Source organism: Taudactylus pleione, unplaced genomic scaffold, assembly GCF_031769625.1.
Source record: "Taudactylus pleione unplaced genomic scaffold, aTauple2 ptg000206l, whole genome shotgun sequence".
Taxonomy (NCBI): Eukaryota; Metazoa; Chordata; class Amphibia; order Anura; family Myobatrachidae; genus Taudactylus; species Taudactylus pleione.
In genome coordinates this window covers 5,480,493-5,502,459 of record NW_028284608.1, presented here as the reverse complement: position 1 = coordinate 5,502,459, position 21,967 = coordinate 5,480,493, and the positions used below count along the sequence as shown (strand labels likewise).

At 44.2% G+C, this 21,967-nt stretch overlaps 1 protein-coding gene across 4 annotated transcripts in view; it reads left to right on the top strand.

The window, feature by feature from the left end:
• The window catches only part of RTN4 (reticulon 4), a 67,737-nt gene extending 46,299 nt beyond the window's left edge, over positions 1 to 21,438 (top strand). For 3 of the 4 annotated variants that reach the window (XM_088478006.1, XM_088478007.1, XM_088478008.1), the window contains 6 exons: positions 5,213 to 5,420; positions 13,628 to 13,766; positions 17,122 to 17,191; positions 18,627 to 18,673; positions 18,769 to 18,827; positions 20,363 to 21,438. In XM_088478006.1, the coding sequence (XP_088334132.1) occupies positions 5,213 to 5,420; positions 13,628 to 13,766; positions 17,122 to 17,191; positions 18,627 to 18,673; positions 18,769 to 18,827; positions 20,363 to 20,405 (566 nt within the window). In that variant the 3' untranslated portion in view covers positions 20,406 to 21,438. Of the gene's footprint in view, positions 1 to 768; positions 869 to 5,212; positions 5,421 to 13,627; positions 13,767 to 17,121; positions 17,192 to 18,626; positions 18,674 to 18,768; positions 18,828 to 20,362 lie in introns of those variants that run through there. The other variant, XM_088478009.1, reaches the window with a different exon arrangement.
• Positions 21,439 to 21,967: the final 529 nt, after the last annotated feature.

Below are 21,967 nucleotides of genomic sequence, written 5' to 3'. Positions count from 1 at the left end.
TTGGTTGCATGGCGTATATAACTATATACATGCACCGGCAGTACCTCCTCATTCACCCATGGACGCTGCAGTGAGTCCCCATCGGGTACCTGGACTTTTAGCGACAAGGTAATTTTTTTTTTTTTTTACGGGGGCGGCTAGCACTCTGCATGTATATGAGGACAAGCCCCACAGGAGGTAATTCAATGAAATTGGATGTAGGGGAGGTACTGGCCGTGTGCCTCTTGCATGTGAACACGTGCGTTTTACCTTGCACCACCATAGGGTTACGCTGGGACATAGCCTAATGTTGTATATGTGTGTACTGCACATCACACTGGAAATGTGTAAATTGACCTCCCCACAAATGACTCTTATTTGCATTGAACTGTAATGTATTCTGGGGAGAGGAGGGAATCCACTCAGCGCAGCTGCGCACATTACTGCTTACTACACTAGCCAACTCGCTACGTTTTCTTGCGCACCTTTTTGGGGAGCGTTAGAAAATCAGCTGGTCACAAGAATACCTTCGCCCCGACATTTCCAGACCATTGCGCTGAATTGAATTCTCACCTTTGTGTCCTTGCTAAACTGAAATATTTTTGTAATAGAGCTTAGTAATCATTGCAAGGGGTTTCTGGTGGTTTTACAGTTTTTCTTTATAATGAAAGTGGGTAATGAGGCTGCATGGAGACCACCCCCCTCTCTGCAGCCCATTGATAGTCTGGGGTGTGGGGGGTGTGTTCTGTCCCTGGCTGAGTCACAGCAGGCAGTTGCGTGTTCTTTGTGACCTCCTGAAGGCTCCAGCAGGAAGTAGAAAGAGCTCCAGTCAGTCAGCTGTGGAAGGTCTCAGTGCATGTGAGCGGCCTCAGGATGGATTCCAAAGCTGGTCAGTGGGTTATCCAGGCTCCGAGCTGGAGCCATTGTGTTACTGCATGTTTAAATCCTTGGTAATCTCTAGGCATTAATGTTTTATTTCCCCTTACAAACGGCTCACATTGTAGTTTTATGCATATATCTGTTCTCTCTACTTTTTAACTTTTTCTGTTTTTCATTTATATATGAAAAATAAGTAGCACTAGTTGATAAAGTGCTCCTGATCGTGCGAGGGGCTGGGTGTCCCGCAGTGCGAGCTGTACATGGACGGCATAGATGCAGGCTGCTATTTTTAGTGCTAGCAGATGCCACTTCTGTTCCATCCTTACTTACCAAATGTCGCCAGCAGCAGCTGCTCTCTTTCACATCTACTTTTTCTGACCTCCTAAATGAAATCTGCAATTTAAAAGTTTTGCAATGAACGGAAGAGAACGCACGATGTCTGTATTTTGGCATCTGTTTTATTGGATAATGTTGCAGCTTCTGGAGTGAAATGTCTGCTTGTAATGCTCTCGTATTCTTCTCTGTAAGAGGCATCTCCTGGTGGCATGGGCAACTTGCATCCATAGACACGTACATTTATTACAGCATTGGATTGGTTTAGAATAAGTGGTCAGGTTCCAACCCGTCTGATTTATTTAATCAATATAGTTTTTATTGATTTTTATTTTCTTATTTAATTGCTGTATATTGAGCCCCCTCTACCCCATGCATGTTCTGTGGTATTGTAGCATCGATATCTGAATAGTCCTTATCGGACTGTAACAACAGGACATCATTGTAATACATCACTACATTTACACCCGATTAATCCCTTTTGCAGTAGAACTTTATGATGGGGTTCCTGAACTAGTTATTCTGATTCTGAGACTGGTAAAATGCTTAAACTTTCCTTGTGGACCTTTAGTCTGCTTGGTTGAAGCCAACTGTCTGAAAACCTTGGTCCTGTTTCTGAGTTGGACATTTCTTGTAATTATCAGTTTGCGGTGCATGCGCAGCAGGGAGCGCCTGCGGGCTGCGCCTGCACCAGAGGGAGCGCCTGCGGGCTGCGCCTGCACCAGAGGGAGCGCCTGCGGGCTGCGCCTGCACCAGAGGGAGCGCCTGCGGGCTGCGCCTGCACCAGAGGGAGCGCCTGCGGGCTGCGCCTGCACCAGAGGGAGCGCCTGCGGGCTGCGCCTGCACCAGAGGGAGCGCCTGCGGGCTGCGCCTGCACCAGAGGGAGCGCCTGCGGGCTGCGCCTGCACCAGAGGGAGCGCCTGCGGGCTGCGCCTGCACCAGAGGGAGCGCCTGCGGGCTGCGCCTGCACCAGAGGGAGCGCCTGCACCAGAGGGAGCGCCTGCGGGCTGCGCCTGCACCAGAGGGAGCGCCTGCGGGCTGCGCCTGCACCAGAGGGAGCGCCTGCGGGCTGCGCCTGCACCAGAGGGAGCGCCTGCGGGCTGCTCGTGCTTTGTACCATGCATACACATACACACCTTTGCAAAGAATACGAGAGTGGAATGTTTGCTCTGTCTATGAAGTGTGCACAGAACAGAGCTGTGTGCGTGTAGTTAGACGTTGGAGACATGCATAAGGAGAAGGGATGTATTTATCAGTTGCAGCTTTTGCACTAAGCATGGGTCGGGTTCTAGTGTTAAATATTGACTGTTATGACTGTGGTTGGAGTGATGCGGACACATCAGGCTGCACAGATACTCACATACACAGGTGGATAATCACATTAGGGAAGCACGGTTGGTGTTTGGTTAGCATTACTCCCTCACAGCACTGAGGGTACTGGGTTCAATTCCAACCATGGCCCTTACTGTGTGGATATTGTATGTTCTCCCTGTGCTTGTGCGGGTTTCCTCTGGGTGCTCCGGTTTCCTCCTACAGTCCAAAAATATACTGGTAGGTTAATAGGCTCCTGACCAAAATTAACCTGTGTGAGCATGTGGTAGGAAACAAAGCTTGTAAGGTCCACTGGGGGCAGGGACGGATATGAATGGCCAAATATTCTCTGTAAAGCGCTGCGGAATATGTGTGCGCTAAATAACTGCTAATAAATGGTAATGAATTGGCATGAGGTAGTAAATATGGCAGCAGGGGACAGCCGCATGTACCGGCATTTTGCAATTCAGGTATTTGAGTTTGTCATAGGCAGTACTCCCATTTATTTCCCATTGTTGGCTTTATACGGTTTTATATAATGAGTAACAACTCTGTGGACATGGTTTGTAGTAATCCGATCACCGGTTGTAGTTTTGTGGCCACACAGGCGGGGTGGCAAATTCACTGCCAATGTGCAAGGCTCCCATATCACTTGTTTTGCCCATTACATCTCTCAATTCTAATACTACAGGATCCAAAATTTTAATTAGTTTCTCCAGGTCTGGCTTAAAGATAAGAAACTGACGACATGCCCTTTTCAGTATGCCATGTGTTCCCTTCACGGCATTTATTCCCTGATTTATTTGTTTCTAAGCCAGATTCTTTTCGTCTTCATTAACATGTCAGCCGTAACAAAGGGGCGTATTTACAATTGTGCACAGAGGACTTATTCTATAGCCCTAGCAACCAATCAGATAACGTGCTGCGTCACCTCTGACTAATGCCCTTTGGATGAAATAAAACCTGTGTGAATGGTATTCTATATGACCGTTAAACTGCCTCCAGCCAAGCTGCTGTTCAAGTCTTGTGTTTCGTTTTCTTTTTATATATCGGCTGTAAGGAAACTCCTTCTCCAGCATTTAACTGCAATTGACATATGTGGGTGTCTGTTTTCAGAAATGGCTCCTTACACAAAGCACCCCCCTGACAGTACCCACTTTTACACATTCACTGTCATATTTAACTTTTGGTTTTTAAAAATGCCAGTGAGAGGGACTAGGTACCTACCTTGCTCCTCTCACTGGCATTTGTATGAACACCGGACTACATAGAGCATGTCGGCACCTTTTTTTTGCAAAGAACGTATCATTTTACACCACTTTGTGTATGAATATATAACACACCATGCAGTGCTCCTGATCATGGTGTCCATTTAATGAAGGGAAACTTCAGGTATTTTGTTTACCGTGCGCAGTGGTGGGGAACCTTTTTTCTGCCGGGGGCCATTTTGATATAAATAACATCATTTGCGGGCCTGGTGACCTCAAATGGGGGAGGGGCCACAATCACCGGTGATTACAGCAATGCCCGGAGCATCCTGAGGAGCTGTAAGGGCAGCGGGGTGACCGTCTGAAGCGTCCTAAGGACTCTCCAGGTGGCACTGCTACATGTATTCTGGCTGCAGGGTGCCATTTTTAATGATTCCGAGGGCATTATACTGCCCCTGGACCTGAGGTTCCCCATCCCTGCTATATAGCAACAAGAGACAGCGGACTTCAAAGGAAATGACTATTTCACCTACATTAATGTTACTTATGATCTTGTAGTTCTGGTTTCTGTACTAAACCGTCTGTTGTATGTTACTTTCAGCCATTTAGAACGTATAAACTTTAAAAAAAAAAAAAATCTCTCTTGTACTGATTTTATAGCAGTGGTCCAGTGTTTGCGCCTACACACCCTTTCTGTACCACACATTAGGCACATGCCATTAGAATGAATCTGGAGTTACATAGGATATGTTAGCTATGAGGTCTGTGATTCTCCCAATTACATAAACTGGGCGCAAGTTTTGGATTTGATGACAATTGTCACAGCTCAAGATGCAGTATTAAATGTCACAGTATGGCACAACTATACGCAACTATCCGGTCTCTGCTCTCCTCTGCATCCACACCTATATAGCTCTGAGTGTTCTCTCCTTTCTAAGAAGTTTCAAATCAGACCGCATTTCGGCTTTACGATGGATGCATTGGGATGGTTTGCAAACATGGGCCTGAAAGGGTGGATTGTTTCCTATTACACATTGTAGGGCCACCGCTGTTGGCTTTGTGGAAATGGGCACCTACTGCTGCTTTGTAGCAATGTGTACATAATTGGCATTTGCCCTGTGCATTATCCAGCAGTGAGTCTTTGCCATGTTTATCTTATTGTGAGCTAAACCCATATTTAGAAACGAGTGAAACACTTTGCCTGGCGCTCGCTGTAGTCCTGACACATTGTTATACACTTCTGTTTGATCTGCTTTCACATTAACTGTTTTGTTGCCAGATGACAGTGCTGTCCTCCCCATTCTTCTCTCCTGACCAACCAGAATGTTATGTAACAAATAGAACTTCAGTTACGTCACCCCTGCATGGACCGTGGCTTGTGCTGCTGCCCAATTACTTATTGTCCTTACCAACGCTTGTCAGTCTCCTATTTTATAGAGCGATAAGACTCTGCTTGTGTACCTCACTTTTTTAATTGTAAATGTTTCCCTTTTCTTTGCTAGTTATCGACCTCCTGTACTGGCGGGACATTAAGAAGTCAGGAGCGGTGTTTGGAGCCAGCCTGTTCCTGCTGCTGTCTCTAACAGTGTTCAGCATTGTCAGCGTGAGTGCCTACATTGCCTTGGGCCTGCTCTCGGTCTCCATCAGCTTTAGAATATACAAGGGGGTCCTTCAGGCAATTCAGAAATCTGATGACGGACATCCATTTAAGTAAGTAGCATTTTGCTTTTGCTGTGACCCCCGATGCAACAATCCTGCTAAATGTCCTAGTTTATCACAATAGTCTGGGTTGTGCAATGAAGAATGTGGAATTTATAGCGAATACCATTATACAATATTCATAGTGAATTTCCATACTGCATTCATTCAGTGCATACACACGGTCAGATTTTCCTTCAGATCTGTACAATAACTATTTTCAAAATCCTACATATCTGAAGGAAAATCCGACATATCTGACATGTTTGTCAGATGAACGATGCACGTTCCCGTTTGTCAGATGAACGATGCACGTTCCCGTTTGTCAGATGAACGATGCACGTTCCCGTTTGTCAGATAACGATATCTGATGTGTTTGCAGTCAGATTTGGACGATTCCATTCATTTTAATACAGGCAATAATCGTTCAAATTGTTGGTAAATCGTTCATCTGACATATGTGACCGTGCGTATGCACCATTAGTGGAGCCCGTCTCCTATACGCTAAGCAGTAGGTTTCAGTTAAGTGTAGCCGTTTGGTTCACTAGAAACCTGTGATATCAGTGGAGCCTTTAGTTCCTGGTGAATTGATGTGGCTGAATATTGGTTGAGTCCGTAATACACAACTGCTTTCATTCTGAGTTGATGTATCTGATTTCTGCGCTGACCCAAAGAACTTTCCTGTAACAGAAATTTGCAGCCCATATAACTAATGATGCTGTTGTCTCACGGCGCTGGTGCTGAGGGTGGGGTATCGGCCTTGGCACCAGTAAGAAGAAATACAGCTACCATTTTATGGCAGTGCACTTCTTGTCTGCATCAGTGTTTTATAAATGACTCAATTATCTTTTATATAAGGCCTCATTCTAATATAGTTCATTGTCCTGTATACAAGACTTAAGGTGCATACACGTAACGATTTTTTGCATGATTTGTCATTAACGACGTCGTTATCGTTCAGTTTCTGAGTTAGAACGATGAACGATAATCGTTCAAGCGCGTTCCCGTTTGTAGTTGTTGTTCATCGTCCGTTTCAGACTGTCCAACATATCTCTTTTCATTAAGGGAAGGAACATTTTTCGTTCGTTGTAAAAATCGTTCATTACACTTCAAAAATCGTTCACTTTTTCAAGGGAAAATCTGTCAGATAATCTGACAGAAAATTGTTGGTAACAAAATTGTTACGTCTGTATGCACCTTTATGGTGGGTACACACTATACAGATATATCTGCAGATGACGGTCGTTCATACACACTGATCGGCCATCATCTGCTTCTTGCTGCCACTGCATGTATACAGGCGGTTGGTAGATGGCCAGATATATCTGGAGATCTATCTACCATCAGTTCTGCAGCACAGGAGACGCGATATGTCTGTGAACAATGTTATATACATTGAACAACCATAATCTGTGTGTTAGAGGGGGGCAGGTCCCACTGGCAAGGGTAGTGTCACGCCACGCCCCCCCCCCTCCCCTCCCCACAGCTGCCGCTGCAAGTGTACGGGCGGTCGGCTGACCGCCTGTACACACAGCACGATGCCACAATATATCTCAGATCTTTTGTAGTGTTCCCGCTAGACTGTTTCAGCTGGGCGCCGCGCCCTGCCCTATTTCTGAAGAGCAGAAAGCACCCTGCCCTCCAGCGCAGCGCCCCGCTGAAACAGCCTGCAGGTGGGGAAAAACGGCAGAGTAGCGGTCCCCGCCGGCATCCATTCACAGTGACTGCGGCGCTTGGGCTGCCCGGCATGTCCGTAAGTGGCGGGCATGCCCCCGAGTGTAATGAAATGGGGATGCGTCATAAAAACATGCCCCCTTTTCATTGACCACACCCCTCTCCGGGGGCACGCCTTTGACACGCACATAAGTGCCCTTGCTCTAGGTCCGGCGCCGGGCCTAGTGTAAACACTATATATCGGGAATCGGCTGTGCACCACATCTGACACGATATGTCTGTGAATGACCGACTGTGTTGTAACCTCTTAATATACACTGAAAGTACATTAATACTTTTTAATTGGTTTTTGCTTATTGTCCCAGCACACGTGTGAGTGATGTCTCCCGGGACAGGTCAAACTTTTGAGTTTTGTTTCCTCACCAAGTTCCTCCCAGTAAAGGGTCACCCTGTACCTGCAGAGACTCCCTGCATCAGATCTCCCTCTTGCTGGGCTGCGCTTTTTGTTTGTTCTTTGGTTTCCAAACCTGACGACATAAACTTTGTATTAAGGAGTACATGTTGGTTCTCAAGCAGATGTTATGATGCAGGGTAGGCAAGTACTGTATGCGGCCTTCTGCTACTTGCAGCAGTGTGGTGGCATATCCGTTACATATAGGGTTGGTAGGTTTAGCCGGTAACTGTTGCTTGGCGGGTCTGATGTACAGAACAAGTGTATAACGAGCAGATGCAATACACATTTATTTCCTGCTTTCTACATTTACTGTACTTGTAACATCTGCTTTGAACTACAAATGCCTGATTTGTGCTTTGACTGTAGCTGTCCTAGTAACTTGGAATAACAAAATACATTCCTTGTAGTTTATGTGCAGTAACTTGTCCATTTTACAAACTTTGAAATAGCGGTATCACAAGTGAACACATTTAGGGCAGAGTCAATCAGCTGTGGATTTTACTGCACGTCTTTAGCGCTCGGTTTAAGTGTCCGGAGCTATTCAGTTACTGCCCACAACTACCTCCTAGGGTGCACTTAACGCAGATTGTTCCTCGCAGCTCGGGGCTAGTCGTGGCCTTACCGTGGGCAGCAATTAAATACCTCCGGCACTTAACCTGGGGTCTAAAACTATTCACTGACTTACCACGGACAGTATTTGCGTGGCTCTGGGCACTTAACCCGGGAGCTAAAACTGCCTGGTAAAACCCGCCGCTAGTTGAATCTGCCCTATTATCTAGCACTATTATCAGGTACTTTAGTGATACAGAATTGTTTGTATAATATCTTAAATATGGATGGAGACCGAACAAATGCAAAGACTAAAGCTTTCTCACTAGTGGCAGGTTGCTTTTTTTTGTTTATAATGTGCATGAAATAAATATGGAGGACTTTGTTTTATAGACATAACCACTGGGAAATGTATCATCCACTTTTTATTTATTTTTTTGTTTAAAGTGACGACTCTGGTTTGTGATTTATACATTATGTAACCTAATTGCAGTTGCATGTTATGTAAGGTGTAATATGACATACAGTAAATCCCTCTGCCACAAACGTAATATAAATAAATGCAGCAGCTGGTGAACTTAATTATATTCAAGTCAATGTTTCACTAATCATACAGATAATGTCCAAAGTGTGTGGTCATTACATCACTGACAGTCTGTTAATGGTGCAATCCTAGCTCATATACCAGGTTTGCAGATCTCGTCACCTATTCCCCACTTTAGGACTTAGTTCTTATCGAAAGATTTACAATGCGCTACAATCCAGTTGCTGAACTTTAAACCGAAAATAAACTTAATGGTGTCTGTAATAAATTGTGCAACAATATTACGCTTGATCTTGGTGTGGCAATGCTACATTGACTTGTGCAGCCATTTTCTTGTAGCATGTCACCAAAACATATAATCTGTATGGCTTCTATTCTCTAGCCAGCCCACACAGTACAGTCTTCCCTCTTGGCCATAATTCTGAGCAGCTTGGATCAGAATTTGGCCACACAGTGTTCAAACTGGGCAAGGGGGTCATTCAGACCCGGTCGTTAGCTCCGATGCGCTCGGACACCGGGTCGATGGCCACCCACAGAGCATGCGAACGACGGCGCCGTCGTGCGCATGCGTGATACCTGCTACGACCGACAGCACCCTTATGTGCAAGATATGAAATAATTTGGTTTCCATAAACATCTGTAACTGCCTTACGTTGTGTACACACTGGCAGATAAATTGGCTGATCAATTATAGTGTGTATGTGTGTATATATATATATATATATATATATATATATGCACGTACGTCTGTGAATCACGTCGTTCAGACCTATCGCGTCGGCTGTGTTGCACAGCCGATGTCCAATATATCTGCAGATATATTGGGGCATAGTGCTGTGTGTGTCGGCAGTCAGAAGGCCACCCGTACCCTTGCAGCAGAGGCCGCAGGGAGGGGGGTGCGAAGCGGGACCTGCGGACAGATGACGGTTGCTCAGTGTGTATGAACAACCATCATCTGCAGATATATGTTAGGTGTGTTCCCAGCTTTAGACTTCTATCTGTCTGGTAGTAGCTCAAAAGCAGTCACAAAACAAACGACTGGTCACATATTTTAGCAGTGTCAGTGAAGCATGGGGTTACCTAGTGCTAACATTAGCTGGTTTTATTAGCAATTCTGGCCTGAAGTCAGACCCATGAACTGACATTTCCTACAAACATAACAATACAATAATAGGAGAGCTATACCTATCATTAACTTAAATAGTGCTTCGGTGAGCTAGCTAACGGGATATTGCTGGTTTTACTCTTTAAAAGACTGATCACTCTTGCATTCCCTTCAACATGGAAGGACTTGGGTTCTGATGCGGACAGAAGATGTCCTCTTGCTATTTCCTCTCCCTGCACTTCTAACTCCCCCCTGTCAGCATTTGGTTTATTTCTCTGTCTTTGCATATCTCTGGTCAGGCTGGTGGTAGTTGATGCATTATCTGTGTTCCTGTTAGGCCTCCCACAGTCATCACATTATAATTATTATTACCAGTTATTTATATAGTGCACACACACATTCCGCAGCGCTTTACAGAGAATATTTGGCCATTCACATCAGTCCCTGCCCCAGTGGAGCTTACAGTCTATATTCCCTATCACATGCTCACCCACATGCACACTAGGGATATTTTTTTGTGGGAGCCCATTAACCTACCAGTATATATTTGGAGTGTGGGAGGAAACCGGAGTACCCGGAGTGTTTCCCACGCAAGCACAGGGAGAATATACAAACCGTGGAGGGAATTGAACCCATGACCTCATTGCTGTGTGGCAGTAACGCTAACCATTACGTGATGGTGTGATGTCCCCATCGCACGTCCCACATTGCTTCAGGCGTTTGCAGCCGCATGAAAACTAACAATTCTCAGGTTCAACATCCAGCAGGTCTACCATATTGACATTGATTATTATTTATTATTTTATTTATTACTAGTTATTTATATAGCGCACACATATTCCGCAGCGCTTTACAGAGAGTATTTGGCCATTCACATCAGTCCCTGCCCCAGTGGAGCTTACAATCTATATTCCCTATCACATGCTCACACACATACACACTAGGGTCAATTTTGTGTGGGGAGCCAATTAACCTACCAGTATATTTTTGGAGTGTGGGAGGAAACCCGGAGGAAACCCACGCAAGCTCAGGGAGAATATACAAACTCCGCACAGGTAGGGCCATGGTGGGAATCGAACCCACGACCTCAGTCCTGTGAGGCAGTAATGCTAACCATTACACCGTCTGTGCTGCCCTATTCATCAATCTAGATTCCTTCATAACATTTTATCACTCTTAATTTAAATACCATTGTATATTAAAACGTATTTATAGCACACTACAGTTGTCAGGGCCTTCTCTTAGCCCTTTACAGCTGCATAGTACAGATTACATAAAGTTGCCATTGTAGCTTATGGCATAGAAACTGACACTGCAGACTGCCCCATTGATGCCCTTTTTTTAGTTGCTCCGTGGGTCATCTCCAGCGAGTTTCCCTTATGCAGACATACTCTGCATACTGCTCAGTTTAGCGAGGAGCTTACGTAATTCTTCAAGGTCACCAGAGCAGTAAGGCCTGAACTACTTTTTGAACCATCTTCAGACCTTGTGCCAAAAATATCTGCTACTTTACTTTCTTACATTTATCTCCCTCTACCCCCGTGTTTGTACTTGAGTGTGTACTACACAATGCTACAAATATTTTGCTGACTCCAAGGCTATTCACTCCCCTTATTTCTTATTTTTTGGCATGTTACCCGGGTCTTCTGTCATATGTGAAGTTTAGTTTTAGAGAAGTATGCCTGTAGCAAAGGCCGATTTATTATGGTGGCTACAAGGGGTGCAAAACCCAGGCATGTTAATTACCTATGGTCTCCTGAACCGAGCATTTGTAGAGATCACTGAGTGCCTCTGAGATCTCCTTTTACAGAGCACAGTGTTATTTTTGGTAACAAAGCTTACAGCTAGAACTGGATGACTGTGTGGGAACGAGCTCACCAAGTTGTATAGCATAGTCCTTATCTATAGCTTTAAAAATGTAATTTCATCACTGCAGTTGGATTAATTGAGAAGACCTTTTTTTAAATTTATTTTGTTAAAGTTCATAGAACACTATATAAAGCTGGGCCCCATATATAAACGAACGAATATACCAGCGGCAATTTTCGTTTAGTATCCCTATGATGCAAATAAAAATGCCACTAGTATTTTATCAATACTGACCCATGCGGCGAGGTCCAGTGAAGTCCTCCTTGTCTGTGGGGTTCTCCGCTCACCTGCTGGCAGCCTAACGCTGCCAGCGCCGGTGTAATGCGCACGTGCGACGGTCCGTCTGTGCATGACGGGGGCTCGGCAGTGCCTGGGAGGTTTCACTGAAGCCGGAAAGGCACCAATCGGGTCATTGTCGGCAATGAAGAGCGCATCACTCTCGCCATCTAAAAGATGGTGAGAGAGATGCTTGACAAGCAGCGGTAATCTTAGATTACCGCTATTTGTTAAATCCAGGAAGGGTGGCATAACCCCTTTTAGTGAGCGCTGAGCATTGTTAAATGGGGAGCCAATGTCTGCTTTTGAGGTAATTTAACATTATTATTTTTTTACTGAGGGTGGTCATGGCAACTAGAAAATAAACCTTGATAAACGAGCAAACCTCACACACATATAACTGAAACCTCCATAAATTCAGTGTCCTGGAGCTTGTGATTCTTCCCTGGCACTGACTGAATTGCCAGTCACACCTAATGACCAGCACTAGTTCAGTGTTCAGCTCTGGCTGGTGTGTCCTGGCTCTTCTAGCAGAGGAGTTGTAGGAAGTGTCTATATATACAGTTGTGTGTGCTAGGACCTGCAGGCACATATACAGCCCCAGGTCAAGTCATTATATCACTAGAAATTGGTTCATCATACAGTTTATTTATTTTTTTTAGTTTGATGGTTTAGGAAGACTAAAGCTACGAGCTAAATCATTGTGGAGCGGAGTCATTTAGCCGCAAGGTTCCAACTGCGATGATACTCGACTGGATATTGGGGTAGACAAACATCACTGAGATTTGAGCAAGTGTTCTAGAGATTTGAGCAAGTGTTCTACAATGTTTCACCCACACTAATACCCCATAATGTGTGCCAGCCACACATCCCCCCTCTGCGCCCAGAGAGTATTATCCAAGACAGAAGACAACCATCGAAACAACCCCCAGATCAGTTGATATTTAGAGGATAGAATGTACCAGCTGGTTACCACCAGCATGCAGACCTGACAAACGCGCACTTCTGCAGAGTAAAATGCGTGTGTCAGCTCTTAAAGTGTAGACTTTATATGACGTCCTTCTCAGCCATTTGAGTACATGATGCACATGGATTGGACAAGAGTAACTGAATGTCAGTATGCTGCTGCTGTGTAGGCTGTGAGGAAGGCACACTTTTTTTCCGCATACCAGGTCTGTCTGTGTTTATCCCTAATTGTAAAGTGCTGGGGAGTATGCTGCCACAATATAGTCGTCATGTTTATGGTTATAAATCACTCCCTTCATATGGACATCAAGCACAGACAAAATAGGTCGTCTGCCGTGCTCTTGGTATTTGGATATCCTCTAACTTAGAACTTCATGATTACGTCTCAGCTTAAGTTTGCCTGCCTTAGGTCCTGCAGAGATCTTTAAAATCCAGTGTGTAGTGTATGCAGCTTTGAACTGTGCACATGGAAACCGCAAGAAACATAGTAAAAGCAATGGTGGAAATCTATCTCGTGAGGGTTACACGTTTCTATATGACAATTTGAAGAGTGATATAAAAGACCAACCTGTGGTATTTACATGCTAATTTAGCATATAACCTTTTGCCCTTCTAACACAGTCATGTTTGATAGCGACCCGCCGATGAGAACCCAGACTCAGAAGAGATTAATTCAGATTACAAAATGTAAAAAAAAAAAATATATATATATATATTTATAAATATTCCGATGACTTATAATAGTTATCTGTCCTAATCGACCCTCCGCTTGTTCTCTTCAGATCCTGCTTAGAGTCCAATGTCGCCGTGTCTGAAGACCTTGTCCAGAAGTATTGCAGCGCTGCCCTGGGACACATTAACTGCACAATTAAGGAGCTCAGGCGCCTCTTCCTGGTGGAGGACTTGGTGGATTCTCTGAAGGTAGGTATCGTAAATTCTAAAGAAGCTGGAAAAGTGTAATGATTGGCATCTATTATCCAGAATGCACTGGGGGATATCTAGTATTTTTACAAGCTTGCCAGAAACCGAAAAGCTCAAAGGTACGTTTACTTTCATGTCTTTAGAACATAAGCACTTTTTGCTGTATGAGACATTACGGAAGACCATGATTCTTTTATTTTGGTCGTTATGGTTTTCAGAACTTTATATAAGGCTCTTAGATAAGGCAACTCATAGCTGTACCTGGTACACAGTTGACTGCTGGCCCGTGGTTTGGACTGGCTGCACCTGTTCCTGTATGTGTCACCTTTGTGGTCCGTGTTAAGTTATTGAGCCGCCTGATGGCCTTGGGAGACTAACGCCTAATCTATTTGTACCAGTTTTGATTAGTCCCCCACAGTTAACATGTGAGTCACATGACAGCAGCTTACAATAGGCCGGTACATGCACAGCCTGTGTCAGTACAGCGTAGCCATGCCAGGAGTGAAGGAGCCCCCATTGGGAAACAATTATGTAATAGGGATGTGCTATTTGGTGAATGCTATATAATTGTGTCCTATAAGAGAGCACATCGGGGCTGTGATTCGCTTACAGACTGGTCTGTAACATGAAGACCTGTTGGCATGTGGTCAGTCCCCAGACTGCAGTCCTATTCCTGGCTGTGCATGTGTAACCCAATGCATCGGCGGCCTGTGCATCTCTATGGAAGTGACTCGGCAGACAGTCAAGTCTTAAATCATGGTCTCGGGTATCATATAAAGGTCACTTACACATTTGGGCTGATCAGCATCCAGGAGGAGTCTGATGAGACACATTTGTGGCCTCTCACAGGAAAAACCCCCCCTGGTAATTGTGTGTAGACTTTGTACCTTGTATTTGTGATGCAGGCATGGGAGAGATGTATGCTGGTCATTGTCAGGGAGTATATGCGCTGACACACATTAGCTGTTATGTAACCCTCCGGGTGTCGTCACTGTAACCTGCGACCCAGTTCAGCAAGAGAGAGATTTCTAATTTAGGAAGTTGTGCAGCTTTGTCCCACTAGCGAGCACCACAGAATTATACATGTTGCAACGCGTTAATGGAAAGGTGCTCATGTTTTCTGTCTGGCCAACAGCTGCTTGTCACCATACTGCTGGGGCGTACTTTCTGGGGGTATGTGGTAGATACTTATTTTTGTTAAAGAGCCTAATAAAAAAGCATTAGGACCACTGAGAGGCTGCGAACATGCAAATATGACCGCTGCCCTCGTGGTAACAGGAGATGTGAGTCGGGGGGGTGATGGCAGTAGCTGCAGCTTGTGTTGCTGGGCGGAGGGGGTCACATCGATATGCCCTGAGCAGAGGTGGAAGGGATCCGCTGTACGGTTATGTACAGGGATAAAGCCAGATACATTGTGCATATGTGCACAGGAAGCGAGAGGAATAGTGTGAAGAATTGGAGCTGGGTGCAATGGAGCCCAGCAGAGGGGATGAGGAGAGCTGTGGACTGGGGATTACGGCACAGCGATATTTTAGTACCGGCCTTCACATTAATGTGCTACTTTAAACCATAATCCTATGATTAAGATGTGCAAGTAGTTCAACTTCACTTCTAGTACGTTAACAGGTTAATGGTGGCTGTAATATCAGAAATGAGAAGCTTGTATCTTGCATTCTTTGGCCTCGTACTGATTTACTTAGTTTACTTTTCCACACTTGGATGATGTAGGACGCGACTTTCAGACACTTTGCAGAAACCTCCTCCGAGTGCTCTGGTATTGTCTGCAGTACATTGCACAGGCTGGGACTTGTGAGGGAGTATTCAGCAGATCAGCCACTGTCTCAGCAATTTGTGTCACTAGTCTCACAATTACCTTCATAGTCTTATTATGCATCTCTATTGATATATCTCTATCCCATTACTGCATAGGAACTGTTGGTTATTGAGGCATGAGGCACTTTATATTGCTGCTACTAGTTCCTAGTGAGGAGTGTGGCTGAACAGTGCATGCTGTGCATAGTGACTGGATCACATTGAGGAGTTTATTTACGAAGCTTTCGGTTCTAAATCCTGGCGCCCCCGATTGTGTGTATGCCCAAAATTTAAAAGGGCAATGCATTTTGTAGCAGTGTTTTGCTAGTAAAATCATTGGCCTTTTAAGTGTCTGACATTAACATGGTCAGAATTGCCAGAGCTTAGAACCCAAAGCTTTAAGAATAAACTCCTAATAATGGACCTAAAATTGTACAATCTGCTATATGGACCCTTATCCCGTAGCTCATTATCGAGCAAGTTATGAAAACCAGAAAGGGCTAACTTGAATGCTATTGTTGCTGCTGACTGATCTTGTAATGCAAATAAATGCCTGCACTATGAAGAGCACTGCTAAGCTTTGCATTGAGGATACAGCACTATGGGGAAATGCGTATCAGGGGATGTGGTAAGCATTCTGGGTAATGGATCCCACTCGTGTTTATTACACTGCTTATATTCATCTTATGCTCCTCTAGGTGACAATTGTCCCATGTATGTATCTCCATGTAGGTTGATATTTATAGTCTGGAGCAGCTGGTTGGGGATATTGCTTCGTCTACAGATTCCTATATCGGGCACATACACTGATCAGCAATAGTTATAGACTGCAATGCAGGGAGACACTACTCTCTATACCATGTGACTGTGCGTGTCTGTGTGTTAAAATGTGAACCTTACTGTCTATGCCAGGGGTGGGCAATAAGCCACCCCTAGTCTATGCTGTACCGTTGGCCCAACAGTAGCTGACAAGAATGTGTGAAGCGCTGCCCTGGGACCGGCTGATTGGTATCACACAGGAGCTTTAAATCATTGACTTATTTCTTTTAAATGCAGCATTTTGCAGGAACACTCCAGTCACTACAGCAGTAAGATGCTGACAGCAGCGCACTGTACAAGGCTATGACTAGCACCGCACTGCTGAGACGCATTGTGTCTGCCACCCCTGTTACACAGGGCACGTCGCGCTCCTTATCGGCTATAGCAGGGGTTCCCAACCACGGTCCTCAAGGCACACTAACAGTCCAGGTTTTGAGAATAACCATACTGGAGCACAGGTGACTTAATTAGTACCTCAGTTATTTTGATTTAACCATCTGTGCTCAAGCCTGGATATCACCAAAACCAAGACTGTTAGTGTGCCTTGAGGACCGAGGTTGGGAATCACTGAGCTATAGGAATAACTGCAGCACTTCTCCAGCTGCGATAACAAATAAGGCAGAAGCGTCAGTGTGACACCACCATAACTAGTCATTCTGAGTGGTACAAGGACTGTAAATTACTCCTGATGTATGTTGGCACACAACTAACGTGATGTGTTCAGTTTGCAGTGTTGATGTGGGTATTCACCTATATTGGTGCCTTGTTCAATGGCCTGACCTTGCTGATCCTGGGTAAGTACTGTCCTAGTGATATTGGGAATGCACGTGCGTTTACTGATGTTCCTTCTAACCAAGTCTCATTCTCTTTTAAAGGGCTGATATTTGCTTATATACGTTAGAGCAGTGTACCTATCAGGGCTGCAGGGTTCAGCTGAATGGCAAATCAAATACAATAAATGTACATATTACCGATGTTTACGCTATTGTACGGCGTCGAACAGATATGAGAAGGCAGCCGTGGGCGTCCCTGTGCTCGCTCGGCCGTGCTTTGGAAAACAGCATATCTTAGCAGCTGCGACTAGTCAGAGAAGGCGGTTGCGATGACATTAGCGTAACTCGAATCAGGCCCAGATGGACTGAAATTGCAAATGTAAATGTGTGATTAGCGTAGCTGGGCAATCCTGTGTGACCCATTAGTACTGCGAGTCTATTCATAGAGCACGTCTGCATTGTTCAAGGTAAAATGTTGCCTTCAGTCTGAATAAACGACGTTTCATATGAAGCCATCTCCTCTTCTATTCCTGGCCTTTAATAGAACTTCTGTTTTTGTTAGCAGAGTATGAGTCAGATTAATATTTAAAGATAATTATGTTTGTGACAAAGTAGATGTCCAGCACTACATGAAATAGATCATCCAATGTCTTGCTATCACAGCACAATGGGGGGAGATGTATGAAGGGGGGATATGGGGAAAAGTGGTATCAAGCGCTCATTATGTGCGCCGATACAACTTGTCCCCCATGTAGTATTGTGGAGTTTGACTATGCGCCGCTGTCATTATCAGCGATGTTATCTACAAGACAGCAGCCGTTCATACAGCTGCAACTATCACCACAGCGGGGACAGCAATGTCCCTGCGGCTGCCGGCACCGGGGTGCACATGAAGCTTGTGATGCTTGCCAGCTGAGAAGGGAGACTCTGCACTAGGCTGATGCGCTGTGTGCTCAAGCGGGGATCGCCGGAGGATGGGATGTTAATACATCTGTACTGTTTCCCGCATTGCCTTGGTAAAGAGATGTTAATACATCTCATCGGTACTGTTTCATGCATTGCCTTGGTAAAGAGATGTTAATACATCTCATCGGTACTGTTTCATGCATTGCCTTGGTAAAGAGGCAAAGCTGGAAACGTTCTAGTCGCACGATCCGTGCTGCTATAATACATCTTCCCCAATGTGTAGTATGGGGACGTGCAGAGATTCCTATATGGTCTCATCATTGTGCTCCTTGCATTGTCATACACCGGTTCTAGCTCTGATGTAGGCCATAGACTGACATGAGTATCTGGTTGCTATTATGGAAAAGCAATGTTGGTTCTGTATAGCACCTAATGTCCTAATTTGAACCAGTTCTGTAATTTACCTTTTGACATCTGCCAAACCCGTTTACTGCTGTGGAGAGAAATGTGTTTTAATTCAGTATCTCATCCTCTGTGTTCTTTGTTTCAGCGCTGATTTCCTTGTTCAGTATTCCAGTAATTTATGAAAGACATCAGGTACGTACATAGGTCTCCTAAATGTCCCTGCTCAGGCACTGTAGGCTCTTATATTATACTGGAAGAATTACATATTCTGCCTCTTCTCTTTGCAGACTCAAGTTGATCACTACTTGGCACTCATAAACAAGAATGTTAAAAGTACAACAGACTTGTAAGTGCGATGACCTTTGTCTACTGCTCTATTGATCGTCCTGAAAGGCCTAAATATTCCCCCATCACTACTGATGTCCAAGTGTGTCCCTGACACCCACATGATTAATAGCGATAGGAGCGGTTTTCATGTGTGACTGGGGGTGTGTTGGACTAGGGTGGCCCATGGAACATTCACTATCAGTTGTGCTGGGAGGAGTCTTCCTGGCACTTTAGCCCCACCTGCCCCTCACCAAGCTGCTCCTCAGCTTCTGCCTCACTGACCATGATGTGGGTTAGTGTGACTGATGGTTTATGGTGCTACGTACAGAGCAGAGATACGGAGAACCCACCCCTATATTAGGGTGTAACGGGAGTAATGTTTGGGGACTCTGGTATAGAGAGAGCAAGCAATGAACCCCAATAAAATGGCGGCATTCGACATCACCAACCGAAGGGCATAAAGAAATATAATGATTAATGCAGAGGTCATTATTTTGGAATAACTAAAGCACTAGTTTGTATATCCTTCTAATGTATTTAAGGAATCACACTATTTTTTAGGGAGGTTTTTGTTTAGTGGGTTTTTTTTTTTTTCCTCCTAAAGAGTTCTCTGTAGAATTGACCCTACACAGTGTTTAAGATTAAAGGTCTATTATGCTAATATAGCCCATATCTATATTTATTTTCTTTTTTTTTTCTTTTTTTTTTCTTTTTTACGCTACCTCTTTCTAGGGTAGTGTTTCCCTACTCCAGTCCTCGTGGAACCCTAACAGTGCAGGTTTTTTAGATTTCCTTCCTGGAACCCAGGTGTATTCATTACTGACTGACACGCTTTTAAAAAAAAAAATCCACAGCTGGTGCTATTTATTTCACTTGTGATTTTGAGAGGAGATCTGGAAAACATGCACTGTTAGGGTTCCCTGAGGGCTGGAGTTGGGAAACACTGCTTTAGGGTGTATATGGAGGGAGGGAGCTACTCACCCACTGAGTGAGCTGCAGCCCCCTGGAGTTCTGGGGGGAGTGGTGTTAGTAACAAGATTTAATAATATTAGGCAGCTCCCTGGAGTTCTGGGGGGAGTGGTGTTTGTTAAATCTGGTATTAGTGTGGCAGCTGCCTCAGTTAGTACTATTGGTCATTTTCTGGTAACGTCACTTTAATTTGCAGTATCAGGAAAAATGAATGCAGCTCTGATCACTCAGGACTTCTGAGACAATAAGATTGCGGAGACTAAGCACATTTCTTAAATACTTATGTCTTTACGTTCTGTGACTTCCGCTCTGCCTGCATTATAATTGGCAAATGTACTAATATATATAGGCAATAAACCCGATCTATAAAGCTGTTTCTGAACGCAAAGCATCTAATTTATATAGATCACTTGAATGTGGGCTTGTGGCTTTCTATCAGAGCACGGGTCTCTCCCTGCCCAAGCATGCTGCTACTTATAGTTCTAACACGGCTAAAGAGCCACATATTGCTGAAGCCTGCTTTTACAACAAGTCGCTGCTTATCTGCCATGGACATTAATGTGTGCTATTCCCTTCTTTCTCTAGGATCGTCTCCAAAATTCCTGGACTGAAACGCAAAACCGAATAACTGCTATCAATAAATAAACACAAGTTTGCTGCAGACACCAATAGGAGCCTCTGAATTTGAGAGCTGTGTATTTGGATTACGTGGTGTGGGTCAGGGGAAGACCAGCCTTGACATTGCCGTGCAATTTCCCAGATCTCTACTATTTTTTTTATTTTTTTTGCAATGCAGTGTTTAAGGAAAAACCTGTTCTCTGCCATGTGTTTTACTGAGTATTGTAAGCTGCTATGTATGGATTTGAAACAATTTTATTTTTTTCCTGTTTCTCCTGTGTGAAGCACCATTTAATACAGAACTGTTTGTTCATAGCATGCTGTATATTGTGCTTCAGAAGTAGTCTTACTGCGCTTCCATGGGCGTGATGTTAACCAGCTCTTGCACTGTGTACGAACAGTAAGTTGAGATTTCCACAATGAACCACGTCGATGTAGAACGGGCATCCAATGCGTAGCGCTCTGCATTATATTGGCCCATCCAGCACTGAGCCGGCTGCAAAACACAAACCCCCCCCTGCTCTGTCATACCTGGAGACACCAAGGCTTCTAGCCAGTATGATAGTAGCTGTAGCTCGTGATTTTATTCTTTTTAATTGCCAATATCCTATAGTGTTTTCGGAGAGCCCCAGCTCTTTCAGTCCTGCTCCCACCGTGCTTTTCTATTTTTTTTTTTTCTTTTTTAGGAAACAGAATGACATTCTAACTGCTGGCTTTGATAGCACATATACTTAAAGGAAATCTTCTTCTAGGAACACTAGTGTCTAAGGAGCAAGCGAGTAATGTATACCAGTATAGGAATTACACGTTATCGCTCAGTTGTTTTTGTGCAAACACATTTACAGTCACTTGAACTTTCTGTGGACCGAGTAGTAAATGCTGCAAATTTGTTTGAGTGAAAAGTCGAACGTGTTGCAAAATAAAAAATAAGTGTTTCACAGCTGCAGGAATGTGCGGAAGCAAGTCTTTGGAATGCATTGTGATTATGTAAAAACAACTAAAACGAACAAAGAACAAGTATCAATAAAGCTTGTAGACCTTAATTTGTTTACATTTATTACTGGCTCCATTTATCACTTTCCAAATACACTGCAGTTCAGTATTTATTGTAGACGCCAGCCTTTGAGCAAAGCAATCTTTTAAATTTAGATCCATTTACAGCTACTGCACGGCTCAATCGTGAGTCGTATAAAACCTTGATCACCGTCGTTGGTTAATTAAACACAGTTTTTGTGTCTATAAGCCTCCTTCTGGGAGGTTCTATTTTATTTCTTTAGTTTTTGCATCATGTATTTGTCGTCAGACCATTTATTCTCATTGCCTTTGGATACGACACAGAGCTGCTGTGCTCATCTGTGTTGGATACAGTTGCATCCAGAAAGCAGCTTGTTGGTGTATATTAGGGCATCAAAGCTACATCGACCCTGCCTGGTGATCTAACGAGATGGCTGCAACACCCATAAGGATGGAAGGAAGAAATTGCAATATATGGGTCCTATTTATACTAAAAAATATTGAAGATGTTTAAGCAATTTTAGTTTTATACTTGTCTGACTTTTTTCTTTTTTATTT